This window comes from Hydra vulgaris, chromosome 01, assembly GCF_038396675.1.
Source record: "Hydra vulgaris chromosome 01, alternate assembly HydraT2T_AEP".
NCBI classification, from domain to species: domain Eukaryota; kingdom Metazoa; phylum Cnidaria; class Hydrozoa; order Anthoathecata; family Hydridae; genus Hydra; species Hydra vulgaris.
The window spans coordinates 30,605,001-30,625,000 of record NC_088920.1 but is presented as its reverse complement, the minus strand read 5'-3'; the positions used below and the strand labels follow the sequence as shown (position 1 = coordinate 30,625,000).

The 20,000-nt window shown below is 28.1% G+C and overlaps 1 protein-coding gene across 1 annotated transcript in view; it reads left to right on the top strand.

The window, feature by feature from the left end:
* LOC100210188 (uncharacterized) overlaps positions 1-20,000 on the top strand; it is a 58,926-nt gene that overhangs the window by 32,014 nt on the left and 6,912 nt on the right. Inside the window, exons 5-6 of the mRNA XM_065787898.1 lie at positions 6,550-6,770; positions 11,938-12,028. Coding sequence (XP_065643970.1) covers positions 6,550-6,770; positions 11,938-12,028 — 312 coding nt within the window. The remainder of the gene's footprint in view (positions 1-6,549; positions 6,771-11,937; positions 12,029-20,000) is intronic.

Sequence of the window (20,000 nt, the reverse complement as noted above, 5' to 3'; positions counted from 1 at the left end):
ATCTAATCCAGTAAAAACGGAAATCAGACTTCAACAACTAAAACAATTTTTAGTTCGATGCAATTACCCAGTAAAAATCATTAATAATGGAATTTTTAAAGCTCGACTACAGGGACCAGCACCTCAAAAAAGAGAAAGGAACAAAATTATACCTTTTGTAACTACAAAATGCAATTATTAATTTTGAAAATTTGTTAACTACTCTACATGGTATTTTGAAACTATCTGTTTTAGACAATAAAATAAAATTAGTCTTTGAAAACACTTCTATTGTATTATCACAACGCCAACCACAAAATATATAATAAACCACAAGACACATTAGTACATCAAGTTTTAATAAGAAACCAGTTTTTATTAATGATGAATGCAAGGTTTTAAAATGTGTATCAAAACATTGTAAGTTATGTTCAATGTGTCTTCAGTTTGTTAACCATTTTACCACATCATCTGGTAAAGTATGATACATTAAAACTTCAATATCATGTAATTTAAAAAATATTATTTATTTTCTATCATGTAATGGATGTGATTGAAAAACAACATACATTGGTAAAACTAATTACCTAAGGTTAAGAACTAATCTACACATCTACACATGCAGAACAGGTATTGGTTCAGATAAATTTGATCAGCATGTTTTCAATTGCGATAAAAATGAACCTTTTTTTAAATTATTTCCAATGTTAAAACTCTCAAATGAGAATTTGCTTCTTATTTATGAAGCTTACCTACATAAACAGGGACATGATACAATGAACATATAAACAGGAAGTAATTATTTTCACATTACAAAATTTTCCTTACCAACAAGTATCAAGTTATGCTATATTTTTGTTGATTATAGTTTTTTATATAAACCTTAATTACTTCCTTTTTAAACTTTTTATAGGAAATTCAATATAAAGAGTTTTTTATAGTTTTGTAAATCTCATACACAGCTGAAGATTTTATATGAAATGCTTTCTGTGTTAGAGAAAATTTTTTTAAATATTTGTTAAAATTTAACTAATAAATATATTTTACTCATCTTAGTTTGAATAGTTTTTCTTTTGTTACCTGGAACATTTACTCATATTTGTTAAAAAAATTTTTGGCTAAACAATTATATATATATATATATATATATATATATATGTATATATATATATATATATATATATATATATATATATATATATATATATATATATATATATATATATATATATATATATATATATGTAACATGTAACCCAGTACAATCTGCTTCATGTCCTGCTGGTACAGTACAATCTGCTTCATGTCCTCCAGTACAATCTGCTTCAGTACAATCTGTACAATCATGTCCTTCAGTACAATCATGTCCTTCAGTACAATCATGTCCTTCAGTACAATCATGTCCTTCAGTACAATCCTTGTACAGTCCTTCAGTACAGTCCTTCAGTACAGTCCTTCAGTACAGTCCTTCAGTACAGTCCTTCAGTACAGTCCTTCAGTACAGTCCTTCAGTACAGTCCTTCAGTACAGTCCTTCAGTACAATCCTTCAGTACAGTCCTTGTACAGTCCTTCAGTACAGTCCTTCAGTACAATCATGTCCTTCAGTACAATCATGTCCTTCAGTACAATCATGTCCTTCAGTACAATCATGTCCTTCAGTACAATCATGTCCTCCAGTACAATCTGCTCCAGTACAATCTGCTTCATGTCCTGCTTCATGTCCTACAACTGGTAACATGTAACCCAGTACAATCTGCTTCATGTCCTGCTGCCTTTTAAGATACGCCTTTTTAGGCAAAGGCTAGGAGATTCCAACTCCGATATAAAACACCCCCTGCCTTGGGGCTCTTGGTTGAGTAAAGGCTAGAGATGGTGTCTCAATAAAAATACTCATCTTGGGCAGATGTTAAATGCACCCAGCTACTGTCTTGTAGAAGGCCTCCTAGGCAAAGACTTAAGGGGTAAACAGATTCTATCTGTTGACCAGCCTTGCACCCCTTCTTCATCTATTCGGCTGGCGCAGATGTATTTTTAATACATTGTTTCCAGTTTAGGATGTTGAATGCTGGATCTTCTTGACTCAATGCATGGGTTTGCTTGTGTCACTGTTTTTACGACTAGGCAACTCATTCTATTATCTCCTTATGAGGGTACAGCTCTAAAACTCAGTTTTATGGTTCTGAGGCCGGTTGGTAGTCAGGTTTCCCGAACTCTGTGGTAGCTCTCAGAGAGGCTGATTCCATCAACAGCTGAAAAATATCAAAGTATTAACAGTGCCATGTTGCGCATGGATGATGTCCCTGTTTGTACTTTTGGTGTGCATTGTGGAGGCCACATTTGGAGCCCTTTGTTACGGCTTAGGGTTTATTAGTAGTAATGAGGCAATTGCTTGGGCTATTAAACGGTGTTCTGAGTACTATCTATGCTTTGAGTCAAGTTCTTCAAACTAATTTAAAAATGAATAAAGTACCAAAAACTATAAAACACAAAAAACCATCATCATCACCAAGTTCTCTAAACCTATCATTCACTAATATTCGTGGTCTTCGAAGTAACTTTTCTTCTGTTGAGTCTTATCTCTTGCAAAGTTCACCAGACCTACTTGCTCTTTGTGAGACTAATTTGAGTTCAGCTGTCTCATCTTGTGATCTTAGTGTTGATGGTTATCTTCCTCTGATTCGTAAAGACTCCAATAGTCACATGCTTGGCCTGGGCATTTACATTCGTAAGAATTCACCTGTTTGTCGTGAAACTAGGTTTGAATCCACAGACTATTCTTTCATGTGCTTTCGTTTAGCACCACTTCACTCTATTGCCTTTCTCTTTGTTCTATATCGCTCTCCTTCATCTCAAGACTGCACTCTTTTTGATGTTATTTCTGATCATATTGACCAAGCCCTCTCTCTTTATCCATCAGCTAATATAGTTGTTGTCGGTGACTTTAATGCTCACCACTCTGAATGGCTTGGCTCTAGTTTCAGTGACTCTGCAGGCATTAAAGCCCACAACTTTTGCCTTTCTCAATCCCTAACTCAAATAGTCAACTTTCCAACTCGCTTTCCTGACAACCCTAATCATTTACCTTCTCTACTTGACTTATGTCTTGTTTCTGATCCTAGTCAGTGCTCAGTTTCTCCACATTCACCCTTAGGTGCTTCTGATCACAGTTTGATCTCTTTAAAACTAATATCTCATTCTTCTTCATCACCTGAATCCCCCTATTATCGAACCTCTTACAACTACAGTAAAGCTGACTGGGATTCTTTCCGTGATTTTCTTCGTGATGGCCCTTGGGTAGAAATCTTTCAACTTCCTGTCGACAAATGTGCTTCTTACATAACTTCGTGGATTCAGGCTGGCATGGAATCTTTTATTCCCTCTCGACGATTCCAGGTCAAGCCTCACTCTCCTCCATGGTTTTCCTCACACTGTGCTGCTGCGATTGCCAATCGAAACTGTTACTTCCATATTTATCAGCAAAACAATTCTCCAGAAAACAGACGTCTGTTTATTACTGCTAGAAACAACTGTAAAAAGGTTTTGTCTAACACCAAAACCCGCTATTCTCAGGTCATGAAATCTCGTATCTCATCTCAAAAATTAGGCTCTCGTGACTTCTGGAGAATCTTTAATAATATCAATAATAAGGGCAAATCTATAATTCCACCTCTCTTGTATGGTTCAGACTTCGTCACCTCACCTAAAGACAAAGCCGAACTGTTTGCTAAAAACTTTTCATCAATATCATCTCTTGATTCCACTAATTGCGTTCTACCTGATATTGCCAACAAACAGGTTGATCCATTGCTTGACATTCATATCACTCCAGCATCTGTATCTAAAGTGATCTCCTGCCTAGACTCTTCTACAGCTTGTGGCCCAGACAACATACCTGTTATTGTCTTGCAGAAGTGTTCTCCGAAGCTGTCGTCTATACTCTCAAAACTATTCAACAAGTGCTTATCAGAGTCTTGTTTTCCAGCCTGCTGGAAAGCCGCATCTATTATCCCTATCTTCAAAAATTCTGGGGAGCGATCTGATTCGTCTAACTACCGTCCCATAAGTCTTCTTCCTATCACAAGCAAGGTTTTTGAATCTTTAATTAACAAACACTTAATTTCTCATCTTGAATCTAATAACTTACTTTCTGACCATCAATATGGATTTCGATCTTCTCGTTCTACAGCTGATTTGCTAACAGTAATAACTGACAGGTTTTATCGTGCATTAGATGAAGGTGGAGAGGTTAAGGCCATCGCTCTTGACATTTCAAAAGCGTTTGATAAAGTTTGGCATGCTGGTCTTCTCCATAATGGTGTATCCGGCAACATCTTTAAGATTATTGAATCCTTCCTTTCCAATTGTAGCATAAAAGTTGTCCTCGATGGACAACACTCTTCTTCTTATTCTGTAACTTCAGGGGTTCCTCAAGGTTCTATCCTTGGCCCTATACTCTTTTTAATTTACATTAACGATCTTCCAGATATTCTCACATCTAAGGTGGCATTGTTTGCTGATGATACTACCATTTATTCTTGTTGTGATAAGAAACCAACACCCTCTGATTGCCTGGAGGGGGCATTTGAGCTTGAAAAGGATCTCACTTCTGCTACAGCATGGGGCTCACAGTGGCTGGTGAACTTTAATTCAGATAAAACTCAATTTTTTTCAGCCAATCGTTATTGCAATAATTTAGATCTTCCTATATTTATGAATGGTGATGTACTCGATGAGTCACCTACTCTTCATCTTCTAGGATTAACTCTTACTTCCAATCTTTCTTGGAAACCATATATCAAATCGGTTGCAAAATTAGCATCTGCTAAGGTTGCATCTCTTTATCGAGCTCGCCACTTTCTTACTCTGGATTCTATTCTCTATCTCTATAAATCTCAAATCCGGCCTTGTATGGAATACTGTTGCCATATCTGGGGCGGATCTTCTAATGATGTCCTTTCTCTTTTAGACAAGGTGCAAAAACGCATTGTAAACATAGTTGGACCTGCTCTTGCAGCCAACCTCCAACCATTATCACATCGTCGTAATGTTGCTTCTCTTTCTCTTTTCTACAAATACTATAATGGGCACTGCTCTAAAGAGCTAGCGTCTCTTGTGCCATCTACTAAAATTCATTCTCGTGTTACTCGTCATTCAATTAAGTGTCATCCTTTTTCTGTGACTGTTCCTAAGTGCTCCAAAAACGCTTATTCGTCTAGTTTTTTTCCTCGAACATCAGTTCTTTGGAATTCGCTTCCTTCATCTTGCTTTCCTGATTCATATAATTTGCAATCTTTTAAATCGTCCGTCAATCGTTATCTTGCTCTACAACCTTCATCTTTTCTCTTACAGTAACTTCCAACTTTAATTAGTGGCTGCTTGCAGCCTTGTTGGAAGCGAAGATGTTTAAAAAAAAAAAAAATAAATAAAAAATATGTTTATATATATATGTCTGCAGCAAGCACCTTAATGTGTTCTATATATGATATAATAAACTAAATTTAAAAGTTTTTTGAATAAAAAATATTTAATAGAAATAGGTGCCTCAAGAATATTTAATAAAAATAGGGGTGCCTTTCAACATTTAATAATTCTCTAATATTAAAAATAAAAGGTTTTTTTTTTAAATAATATTCAAAAATGTGTTTTGTTGGGTTACAAATGAAATGGTTACATTTTATTTTAAATAATTATTTTATATATATATTATTATATTAGATTTTATTGCATAAAAAGATTTTATGTTTTCAACTTAAAATTAAAAAATTTAATTTTTTTGAGCTTTTTTTATAATTATTTTTCATAGGTGTTTTTATAAAATATGATTATTGTTTTTAAAACTTGTATATAAATTCGCTTCATTTGAACCCAAAAAGACATACTTTTGAAAATCTTTTTTTTTTAATTAATATCAGGGACCCCCAAATGGTCGAGGGTCTTGAGGCACCCTTGAAAAAATTTTTATTCAAAAAGTTTTTATTTTCATTGTTATTTTATCATATGGAGCACAATAAAGTTCATGCCACAAATATTTTTCAAAAATATTTTTAGAATTACTTTGTCAGCAAAATTTATATATATATATAATATATATATATATATATATATATATATATATATATATATATATATATATATATATATATACATATATATAAATACATATATATATATATATACATATATATATATATACATATATATATATACATATATATATACATATATATATATATATATATATATATATATATATATATATATATATATATATATATGTAGTTCCATCAGCAAAAATTATTCATAAATGTATATCTATATAAGCTATTGCGTGAATATGTATTTTTTTTTATTTACATATATGTACATAGATATGTGTGTATTTATATATATGTACACATATATACACAAACATGCATGTATATATATATATATATATATATATATATATATATATATGTATAAATATATATGTATATATATATATACATATTGATATGTATATATATATACAAATATATATATGAGTGTTATGTCATCTTTTAAATACCTAATAATTATACTTTTATAAGAGTGTGTCATTCACAAATTTACCATCGCTTCTTGCTCAACCTTGTAAGAATAAATTATTTATTGCAAATTTGGATGAGAGAATAAATTCAAAGGATTTGCGAGCACTATTCGAAGAATTTGGAACGATAACATCTTGCAGTGTTTTAGAAAAGAACGGAAAAAGCAGGGGCTGTGGAATTGTTGCATTTTCTTCAGAAGATGAGGCTAAGATTTCTATTTTGTAAATTATTTAAAAAGTTAATTTTTTTTTTATATATATACGTGTATATATATATCTGTATATATGTATATAATTTACATATATATTTATATATATATATATATATATATATATATATATATATATATATATATATATATATATATATATATATATATACTTATATATTTATGTATATATATATATGTATATGTATATATATATGTATATGTATATATATATATGTGTATATATATATGTATATATATATATATATATATGTATATGTATATATATGTATATAGATATATATGCATATATATATATGTATATATATATATATATATATATATATATATATATATATATATATATATATATATATATAATAACGGAAGCGCTATATATATATATATATATATATATATATTTAGTATAAATATATATATATATATTTAGTATAAATATATATATATATATATATATATATATATATATATATATATATATATATATATGTATACATGTATACATGAATACATATACATTGAATATCAATGGATACTAGTTTTCTCAATGCTAATTTTTTACTAATTTAAGAAATTTTTACTAGATTAGTTAGATGCTAGCAACTCTAGCTTTAATTACAAACTATTAATTATATTTAATTACAAACTATTAATTATATTTAATTACAAACAAATAGTAGCTTAGTTTTTTGACGGCTTCTTTAAAGTTCGCTTTAAATGGGCTTTTTTAATGTTATGTAAACATAAAAAGTGTGGCATCCGGAATTGTGTATTTCACATTGACCATTGTCTAAATTCATACTTCTGTTTTTAGGTTTGTATTTGTTACACTGAATTTCAATTGATTCTCAAACTTTTCTTTCAAGTTTGTAGGTTCTATTTTCAACATTTTTACTTGCTCCCATTTTATATTACATGTACATTTGTCTTTATGATGCACAATTGCAGATTAGTCCAATTTTTCTTTAACACATTTTTTTGGTGTTGTTTTGTTCTAGTCACTATTTTCTTTTTTATTTGCCAATCAATTTTTGTTTACCTTGCATTCTCTTAGGTATACTCCAGTAGAGCTATTTGATGGTTATTTTGTTTTAGTTGTGCGAGATTTGCAAAGATTTAAGATTTGCACTAGATTTTAAAACTCTCTTGTAACCTACTTTCCTAAAGGTTTTTACAAAGTTTTGGTGATAATATTAGGATCCACAGTAGTGATATAGTTGGCATAGTTGCTTCATTGTCAGATGAGACTATTTCATTATTTGAGTGTCATTTTTTTATAACAATATTTGTAAGGTTTTGTAAATTTTTTTTTCCTATTCATTTTCAGCAAAATTTATATATATATATATATATTTTAAAATGACAACACCTTGTATGAGAGTTAGATTAACTTAATAGATAAACGTCAATGAATATGCGTTCTCTCAATACTAGTTTGGAAAGTTAGACAAGAAAGCTTTAGTTTTTTCCCTAATGTATTTGTTTATCTACCAGAAATATATGTTACTGTGGCTTTGATATTAAATAAAAACAATGAAATGTTGCGTAGTTTTATTTATTTTATATCCATTCTCAAATAGTTTAAATTTATTTCAAATCAAGTTTTAATTGTTGAATTATTATTTTTTTTAAAAGTATTTATTTTAAGAAATAAGCTAAAAAATATACATATTTATAGGTTTTTATTCAACTTAATACTAAAGTAAGTTTTTTCAAAATGTCATTAAAAATGTTTAATGCATGATTTTTTAAACAAAGTTTTCTTATCCCATTTTCCAAAATTTGCACATTAAAAGTCTGACAAAATATCATCTAGAGGAGGTACTAAAGACGCAGTGCACTATCTTACTTGTGAAACTTTTCTTAAACCTTTATTCCTCTTTTTTAAAGAAAGGCAACAAATTTTTTTGCCCTTTTAATATCCTTAACAATAAATTGAATTTTTTTTCTTTTTAATATTTTAAAATTTACTATTTTCATTTGGACGAACATGTTTTAAAAACAGTAACATTCCATTTTATTTGTTAGCAGTAATGACTTCTTAACTTTCCATTCATTATTTGTACAAAACAGGAAACTGCTTTTTAATTTAAACTGAATGCTAGATTTAGTTATTATCAAGTGAATTAATTTTTATATACTTGATTATATACTTAATTAATATATAATAGACTAGTATGATATTTTTGTACTAATTTAGTATATATTAGTGTAAGTATATATATAAGTAATAAAAATTTATAGAAATAACAGTATATAAACAATTTATATACTGATGTATATTTGTAGAAATGTATTTGTTACATCAGTAAAGGCCAGGTCATGAAAGCATGAAACTAGTGACGCTACATTTTTTCTTTTGTTGTTTGAGCACTTTCCCAAAGTTTCAATAAATAATATGTATATAAAATAATAATAAACAGTAGAATCCTGTTCACTCGACTCTGAAGAGATTTATATTTTTTCAGATTAATAAATTAACCAAAGTTCTCCTTATATCAGGCTTTTTGAAAATGTCTTACTTAAAGAGGTTAGGTGACTTAGTATATTGAATTCTTCTGCTATAGTTCTAATTTTTAGTTTCGTTTAATTTCAATTTCTTTAATTAATAGACTTTAATATAAGCTTAATCGATTTAAAGATATTAGTGAAAATAGTTCGATAATTATTTTTGATAATAATTTGTTAAATTATATTTGACTCAAAAATATTTAATATTGGAACGCTTTGAATTTTATTTGATGTTTTTTGAATTTTAGTTATAAAAGTCATTATTAAATAGAATATGATCGAAACCTGTACGAAATTAAAGCTATAAGTAAAGTTTTAGTTTGATAAATCATATTACGCTAGATATTTAATTTTTATGCATTCAAAGTTTGGAGTTTTTATTGAAGTGTTGCAAGTTTTGATATTTTATAACATGGTCTTTTATGCAGTTCAAAGTAAAAGTTCTAGTTGATCGAAAATTTTTGTAAATTAGACCCAAAAAAAACTATACAAGTTAACGAATGGTTTGACTTAATCAGGATACGATTAAGGGAATGAATAAAATACGATAAAGTTCAGCGAGAACTTAAAAAAAAATGTCACGCTGATTTTAACTTTCAAATAGAAGAAATAAATATTTGACTCTCTTGCACTGATATTTTTAATTTTAATTTAAGCGTGATGTGCTTTATAACGAATATAACTTCTTTATTTAACAATATGCAAACTCTACTGCATAATTAACTTCAGCAAAAAAATTTTTACTATAACATTTTCTATAAAATCAATTTATAAGTTTATCCCTCGCAAGTACTGCGCAATTTTTTACTCTCATAATAAAATTAGCAAGCGCTGTTTGTTGCACCCAGAAGGCCATTAACAAGCATGTTTTATGTGTGTGGAGCAATCGCTCCTGCTTCATTACAAGGCCTGTATATATATATATATATATATATATATATATATATATATATATATATATATATATATATATATATATATATATATATATATACATATATATATACACACACACACATATACATAATGCTTATAATTTAACTTATAAATATCAATAAACATGATTTCTGTTCTTTTCATTGTTTCAAGAAAGGAAAAAAGGTTTTAGATCTTTAGCTTTAACAACAACCAAATAGTAATTTACTTTTTAATGGCTTCCTAAAGTTTTATTTAATTACTTTTAAATATTTTTTTTAATTTTTTTTTTTTTTTTGAATTCATTTTATATGAACCTTTCTTTTTATAATGCACAATTGCAGATTGTTTCTACTTTTCATCTAGCAAATATTTTTGGTGTTTCATCCTTGTTGCTATTTTCATTTTTGTTTTGTTTGAAATCGCATTTTATTAGGTATACAATGAGATATTTGAATGTAATTTTTTTGTTATTGTAAAGATTTAAGATATGCACATGATTTAAAAAACAGTCGATTAGCCAGCTTTTCTAAAGGTTTTTTAAAGTTTTGCTGATAATGTTAGGATCCATGGTAGTTTTGTAGTTGGCATGATAGCATAAAGGTGAGGTGCAGCTATTTTATTTTATGAGTGTGTTTAGTTTTGTTTTTGCTTGGCATTGTTTGCAAAATGTAGTTTTTTCTTTTCATATCCGTTTTCAGCTTCTTTTTTAGATATTCAAATTGATCAAACAGGTGAATTGATCAAACAGGTGATTATGATTTCAACATACATTTAAAAAAATATTAAAAGAATATACACACATATATGCACTATAGAGTCATTCTATATGAAATCATCTAAAACATGTCACCCTTATTTATCTGAATTGGTTTTACATTATATGCAGGTTTTAATATATATGCAGTTTTTACTTTATGCACAGGCGAACCTTAAATGCACATTGGTTTTTGAGATATTTTTTTTAGAAATAATGTTGAAATTCAGCATTTTATATTATTGGTGATCTTAAAAGGCAACAAAGCAACACTGAGATATAATATCTTAATAATGGTTAATTATTTTTTGATTTGAAATGTTATTCACCCTAAGGCCTAGAGCCTAGAGGCCAAGAGGACCACCACAATTGAGGAAACTTTATTGTTGTTACAACCCTCTCTTAACTCTTTAACTCTAAAACATAAATCTTGACGAACAAGGCTGTTGCGCAGAGAACCAAACTAAGCATGATACTTACCTAAATCAATAGTATAAATTGTTTACTATTGATTTATATGGTGTTGTAATAATAATAATAGTAATAATAATAATAATAGTAATAGTAAAATGATCAATAAAGATTTTTACTATTATTTGTAATTAAGCGTGCGTCTTACATAGAATACAATGATTTTAAAAGCAGTTTTTTTTATAAATGTTTAAAAAACAATAAAAAAAAAATAATAGTAATAATTTAGATTTGATTGAATACAATTGCTTTAAATTATTTTAAAGACCTTGACCGACAAAAACTATTTCAAACTGTTTTAAAGTTTTTGAGTTGTTTCTAACAAAAATAAACATTTGTTTTAAGATTTCAGATTGAGCTTGCTACTTTTGCCATTTTTTGAAAGATTTTAATTTCAATTGAAAATAAATTCTAAGTTTTTTAAATTTTGAAATATTTAAAAAAGTGAATTTTTTAAATATTTAAGTTTTTTATTTAAAGCAAATTTATTAAAATTTTATTTTAGGTTTATGAATGGTCGTGTGATCCACTCTAAACAGCTTAGTGTTGATTATTATAAAGATAAGGTAGAGCAGAAAAATGATTTAAGTAAAAAGGTAAACAAAATTGACTTATACTAATATAATAAATACAAAAATATAATAAATATAAAAATATAATCTAAAAATATAATAAATATAATAAATATAAAAATATAATCTAAAAATATAATAAATACAAAAATATAATAAATATAAAAACATAATAAATATAAAAATATAAAAATGTAATAGAAAGCTGTAGTAGTTCAAAAACTACAAATGAAATTATTTTCACTTTGACATCATATAAATTGGGTAGTTATTCTAGGTAAATAAGTTAAGTTATAAATTACAAATCATACAGCTCTAGATATTTATCAATGCGAGTTTTGTATAAGTTTAAGCTTTCACTTTTGATGATAAAATCTGGTAGTTTGTTCCACATTGATGAGACTCTATTAGTTAAAAGTTGATGACGATATTGCAGTTTTTAACTTTTTCTCTTCTGATTTTGAAGTTATGGCCCCTTGTGTTGGGCTGATATGAGGCAAAAATATTACAGTCTAGTTCTACAATATTTTTTTAAATAGTTTGGACATTTGAATTAAGTCGTCTCTTTTATGTCTTTTTTCTAGTGTGCTTAAGCCAAGTTTTTCTAGTGTGCTTAAACCAAGTTTTTCTAGTGTGCTTAAGCCAAGTTTTTTAATTCTTGTTTCATAACTTTGTCTTTCAATCTGGGGTATTTATTTAGTGGCAAAACATTGAACTTTTTCAAGTGCAATAATATCACTTTTAATGTATGGGCACCATGCTTGTATTGCAAATTCAAGATGGTGTCTTATAAATTTAAGTATAGTATCTTAAACATTTGTTTCAATATTCCAAGCATTGAATAAGCTTTTGATGTACATTTGGTTCCATTTGAGATTTGATGACATTGTAACTCCAAGATCTTTTTCGGTATCAGACACTGCTAAATTTTGTTCCCTAGTTTATAAATATAGCGAAGGTTATTTTTTCCAAAGTGCATAATACGATATTTTTCACTAATAAGTTGTAATTGCCAGATCTCTGACCATTTGCAGGCTTGTTTAATTTCATTCTGAAGCAATTGACAATTCTCAGAGCTAGCTACTTTCCTGATTAACTTGGTGCCATCTGCAAATAGCTTAGAGTGTTCTAAAATCTCTGGTAAATCGTTGATATATAAAATAAATAAGGTTGGAGAAATTACTGATTCTTAGGGAACACCGCTTGTTATCGATTTCCAGTTTGATACTTTGTTGCTTTGTATCACTCTTTGATGTCGGTTAGTTAAAAAGTCGCTAATCCAGTTGCATATGACTTAAGTTGATTAATAATTGTTCATGTTGCACTGTGTCAAAAGCAATAAATAAAGTAATTTTATAAAATAAAGTAAATTTAGTAAAGTCAATAAATAAAGTAAATTTAATTTAGCGATTTACTCAAAAGGTCCATTGTTTCAATTAGAATTGTTAAATAAGATTTCTCTTTTACCAATCCATGTTGATGTTTATTTAATAAAGCATTATTTGACATATGTTTATATATTGTGTCGGATATAATACTTTTGAGTACTTTAGAGACTATCGAGATTAATGAATCTGGTCTGTAGTCGCTAGCAATTAACATGTTCCCTTTTTTGAAAATTGGAGTTATGTCTGTCAATTTCCATTTAATTGGTACTCCTCCAGTTTTGAGCAAGTTTTCAAAAATCATAGCTAGCGGTAAAGCAAAGGCAGATGCACATCGTTTTAGTACATTTGATTTTACCATGTCTGGTCCAGGAGATTTATATTCATTTAACTGAAGAAGTTTTTCTTTAATTAATTTCATAGTTATTATATTATGTATTATTGCCTCACAAGGGTCAGACAAAATATAATTTTTTAGAATATAACAAAATATAATTTTTTAACAAAATACAATTTTTTAGACAAAATATAATTTTTTTAAATCTGTAATTTATTGGTGTTCTCCCTGATAAAGACTGATTTAAAGTGATCATTCATAATGTTAACTATTTGGTTAGGTTGTTTAATTAGTTCAATATTGGATGTTAAAGCTCAGATGGTATTTTTGAAATTGTTTTTGCTGTTAATATATTTGAATAGTAGTTTTGGATTGTGGGTTGATTTACTTACAAGATTATTTTCAAATGAGCATTTTGCTTGTAGAACTTTACTCTTAAGTCTTTGCACACTGATTTGTATTTTATTTTGGATTTAGCCTGTCTATTTTTTGAATATAAATATACTACATTAATAAGATATTTTACGGTGTATATCTGACCTGAGATTTGCAACATTATTTTAATTTATATTTTAAATTTATAACTTGTGTGCTAAGTACTTCTTTGTCAGGTATGAAACATATTCTGGTTGTCAGGTATGAAACATATTCTGGTTTGAAGTGTTGAAAAATGTATATTATATTCTGTTGCAATGATATCAAAGTTTATTCTGGAGTGTTAGCCAAATCAAAATGACTGCAGTTATGTTTAGATAATCTAGATTATTTGTTTTGAAGCATTGAGTTAAATGAATTTCTGCATAACAAAAATTTATTGCCACTGCTGAATAGAAAATAAAAATTGAGCTGAAGTTTCAGCATTAATATTATTTTTTTAACCATTCAATATTTTTTTTTGTTAGTTGTTGTTGTAACTCTCAATTCTATAACACTGAGATACAAAGCAGCAGCAAGGACAAGTTAGGTGTGGTACTACCAGGCAAATGATGGTGTTCAAACTTTGCACTATATGTACACTTGTATGCGCTATACCATTGCATGTTCTATGTTTACTGCATGTTTTTTGTAATTTTTCTTTGGTTATGGAAGATCATTTTCCTTTGGTAATGTTAGACTAAAGATTGGAGTGCCAGTACTTTTTTGTATCATATATTTTTTTTAAACTTTGTTGTATTATACTCAAGTAATTTTATATCAGATATAAACATATTTTGTCAAAAAATCATGCTCTGTTGTATAATTACTTAACTATAAATTATAAAAAATATTCAAACTGGTTTTCATGAAACCAGACTTGTGAATATAAAATTATTATTATCAAAATTATCAAAAGTTATAGTTTTCTAGGGTTTTAATTTTATTCCTACATGCTGACCAATATAAACAACAGGTGGTTCCTAAATTTCAGAGTGACTTAAGCTAAATTTTAAAAGCCCTAAGCTAAATTTTTTTTTCTTCTTAAATCCATTTTAAAGCTCTTCCCTATAAGTTAATTTACTTTTTTTTTAAAAAGTGGTCTTCAAGCAAGACAAAATAAGACAATGGATTTATGAGTTCTACTTGCATAATAGATTACAAGGTAAAATGTTTGGTCACTTCAATGCTGAACAAATTCCTAAAAGCCCTAAGATAAAGTCAAACATGCTGAGAACAATTCTGGACCCAATAGAGTTCAGAATTAATCACAAGGAAATGGTTGTGTGGTCAAAATTGTGATCCCAAAATTCATTGAGCATCTGAAAACTGTGTTTGACTTCATTGGCTGCCTTTTTATGTTTTGTCATCCTTGACAACAAATCTTACTTGCTGTTACACTTGACAATTGATTACGACACCTACTACTGCAGTGACAGAAACATGACGCCAACATCCAACGAGCGTTATATATTACAAAAAGCACAAATTCAAACACAAAGTGCTTGTTTGGCTGCCTGATTCCAACAAAGGTAGCTTTAAGTCATTTTTTAGTTTCCAGTGGTGTTTCATTTTATGTGTCTATCTCCACATAAAATGAAACAAAAACGTTTTTGCTTTATCAAAAGTAGTACAATTTTGCAATAAAAAATTATTGTAGAAAAGATTTTTACTTTTTGTCAGAAAGTTATACATGAATATTTATATATGGCAAAAAGAAAAAAGAGAAAAAGATGTATTTGGGTTAGAAAGAATTACAACAAGAGAAAGTTAAAAAAGGAATATTAAATTCTTTTTAATGATTTAACACTATTATCACAAGATTTTTTTCAAATATTTTCGAATGTCTCCTTAAATTTTGAAAAACTTTTACGAATTGTGGTTCATGATATAACAAATGGTAACACGAAAATGCGTATAGCTATTTGTTCCCAAGAAAGACTTGCAATAACAATAAGGTATTTGGCATCTGGGAATGCACACACTACAATAGCTGCTAATTATCGAATGTAACCAACCACTGTTGGTAGAATAGTTTATGAAACTTGTGATGCTATTTGGAACAACTTCTTAGGAGAATACGTAAAAGCGCCTAATTCTGAAACTGAGTGGGAAGAAATTGCACATTAATTTGAAACCAGACGGCACTTTCCACTTTGTGTTGCTGCAATTGATGGTAAGCATGTTCAAATATTTGCTCCATCTTGATCAGGATCAAGCTATTAAACCGTCTCTGATGTGAAGTACAGTTTTATTTGGGTAGATATTGGTGATATGGTCAGATAAAGTGATAGAAGTGTTTACAACAATAGTCAATTATGATTTGCCATAGAGAACAACATCTTAAAAATTCCAAAAGATTCAAAAATAACTAATAATTCTCAAAAAATTTTGCTCTATTTTTTCACATTTGGATTAAAAAGACACATGATGAAGCGCTATGCTTTTAAAAATCTTTTAATTGATAAACTTGTTTTCAACTATAGACTTAGTAGAGCACAAAGAATTTTTGAAAATGCCTTTGGTATTACTTCAAGTAGATTTTGTTTTTTCCATAAACCAATTATAGCTGATGTTGAAAATGTTATTGCAATAACAAAGGTTGTAGTAACTTCACATAATTTTTTAATAACTGAAAATGTAAGCAACATTAATAGTTACTGCTTATCAAACTATGTTGATCAGGATGGACCGACTGGAATACAACTTGGTGATTAGAGAAAAGAGATGCCAAATGTAAATGTTAATGCAAGTTGCTATAAATAATATATCAAATAACTACTCTGACACTGCAAACAAAGTAAGAGACTTCTTTAAAGAACTTTTAAATTGAGAAGGTGCAGTAGATTGGTAATTAGATATTGTAAATTGAGAAAATTAAATTAAACATAAAAGTTTTTTTTGAGTAAATATAATAATAATTACATATTTGCTTTTTTATCTAAAAAAAATAAATACAACCAATAAAATACAACTTAATACCGATAAAAGTTGATTTATTTTTAACTTGGCTGATCTTGCTTTTTTGTAATCCATGCAACACAGGAATTAACCTATTACAAAACGAAGACATTTCACAGATTGTTTAGTCATTTTTTTTCTTCCAAAAAATTGACTATGCAATTGTCAAGCTCTTTCATTTGTTTTAAAAAAAGGCTTCAGATTTTTCTATAACTGGTTTTTGGTTTTTATTTACACATACATCTTTACATTTCTTGCTTGAATCATCTGCAGAGATGGAAGGATGAAAAATTGTAGGCAAGATTGTTGATTCTGTGGTCAAACTAATATTATTATCATTTAGTTTTTTAGAATTTATTAATTCAGTAGTGAAATTTACATTACTCTTAGTTGGTTTGTTGGAACATTTTCATGAAGGAAAAGCATTTGATCAAAGTATTTACACTTTGGTAAGGAAAGAACTCCAGCTCCAGATCTTGTAGAAGCTCGTTATATATATATATTTGTTGAACGTCGTAATAGCATAAAATAAGTAATTATTTTTAAAAATAACACGATGTTTTTTATTCTTGACATGTTTCGTAAAATTTTATTTACATTTTCAAAATATTATTTTACAATAATAAAAAACTCTGAAATATATATTAAAAAATAGAAGTCTTTACAGAGAAATATTAACGGACAAAAAATTATACATAATAAACCAATATATTTATTACAAAATAACTCGGTAAATAACCAATAAAAATAACCAACTGTCAAAAAAAACTTATATATATAAATAAACTGACAGTAAAATAAAATAGATAAGTTTATAGTATAATGTAAAACTTGTTTATTAAGTGAGGGACTTTCCCATTTAATGTGGAGGGCTTCTTTTATCTTTAATTTGTTTTTGTTTGGGGCATTATCCAAAATCTCAAAAGAATCACAGTTAGCCAAATTTTTGCAATTAAGAGATAAATTTAAGTGTTTAAATATATGAGATTGTTTATCACTTTTAAGGTGCTCATTTATTCTAGTTGCCAAGTGTCTGGAGGTTTCTCCAATATAACTGGCATTACAGCCAGCACAAGAAAATTTATAGACAACATGAGATTTAAGCAGTTTAGGAAGTAACTCTTTTAAGCAAGACAATCTTGTATTTTATTAGTAGTGAAAATTAATTTTATTAGAATATCCTTGCAATATTTATGAACAATTTTTGAAATTTTCCTTTTAGTGTAATTAGAGTACATTCCAATGTATGGAAGCTTAAAGTATCTTATATTTAAGCTATTAACAATGTTAGACACAGATAGGTTCATTTTCTTATCAATATAGGATTTAATTTCATAGTCAATAATTTTTTGTGGAAATTTATTATTTTGTAAAACTAATAAGAGGTTCCTAATATCTTTATCAAAACCAAACCAAGAATTATTAATTTTAAATGTACGATCAATCAAACACCGAACAAGTCCAAATTTGTAGCAAAAGGGAATAAAACTAAAAAAATTTTGTAAAAGACCTGTATACGTTTTTTTGTGATAAACTGAAGTCGTAAACGAGTTGGATTTTTTAATATGTACATCTAAAAAAGCAATTTGGTTATCTTGTTCTTTTTCCATAGTAAATTTCAGATTTTTATGTTGTTTATTGAGGTGTTTGAAAAATTCTTGAGCTTCATATTCAGAATTAAAAATAGCAATTATGTCATACACATACCGTTTATAAAAAAATGGTGCTGTAAAAGAGCAGTTATTAACCCATGTTTGTTAATGATAACCAACGAAAATATTAGCTAAGATGGGCGCTAAAGGAGAACCCATAGCAACGCCATCTGTTTGATCGTAATATTTACCGCCAAATAGAAAATGTGAACCGGATGTGGAAATCTGAAGTAATTTTTTTAATTGAACTTTTGAAAAACGTTTCGAGTTAGTTTTATCTTTAAAAAATAAATCAGTTGCAATGTTGATGGTTTCTTTAAGAGGAATATTCGTGAACAAACTTTCAACATCATATGAAACAATAAATTTATTAGTTACATTAATTTGTTTTAATTCTTCAACAAAAGAAAATGAGTCTAAAGTGCAAAATTGTTTAGGTATATATGGAGACAATAAATGAGAGAGATGTTTGGCAAGGTTGTAGTTATATGTTCCGATTGTTGAGATGATAGGTCGAAATGTTGGAAGAGAACTATATTTACTAACTTTGTGCATTTTAGGTAACGCGTAAATTCTTGCAGGTTTAGATCCTACAGGATAGATTTTAGTGTAAATGTCTTTTTCAAAACATTTAAGCTTATAAAGTTTTCTAAGATACCCTTGTAAAGATATTTCCTTTTTTATAGTTGGATCCTCTTTTAATTCTTTAAATTTAGTCTTATTACTTATAATATTATGTAATGAATTTATATAATCAATTTTATTAAGAACAATTATACCATTTCCTTTGTCTGGTTGTGTAATAACAATGTTCTCATTATTCCTAAGTCATTTTAATATTTTATGTTTTCTTAGACAATTTTCAGATAAAGTGTATTTGTATACGTAGTTGTTAGCCAAATGGGAAAGTTCACTTTTAAATTGAGGTTTTAAATCGTTGTTTTTCAGTTGATTATTAAGAAATTGCGAAATACAATCAAATTGAGCAAATACATCCGTCTTTTTTATAAACGCTGGTGGCAAAGCGAAACCAAGACCATTGTTTAGTAAATCAAGTTCATCATCTTGTAATGTATATGAGGATAGATTTTGAATAACATTTTGATGTTTAAAAGGAAGAACTGCTGATTTTGTGAGAGAACATAATTTCTTTTCGTGAGTTTTAATGATTGAAAGCTCTTTCTTTTTTATATTGCTTTTGATTACCATAGTTAAAAGATGCCATTGCAAAGTTGAACAGTTTTTTC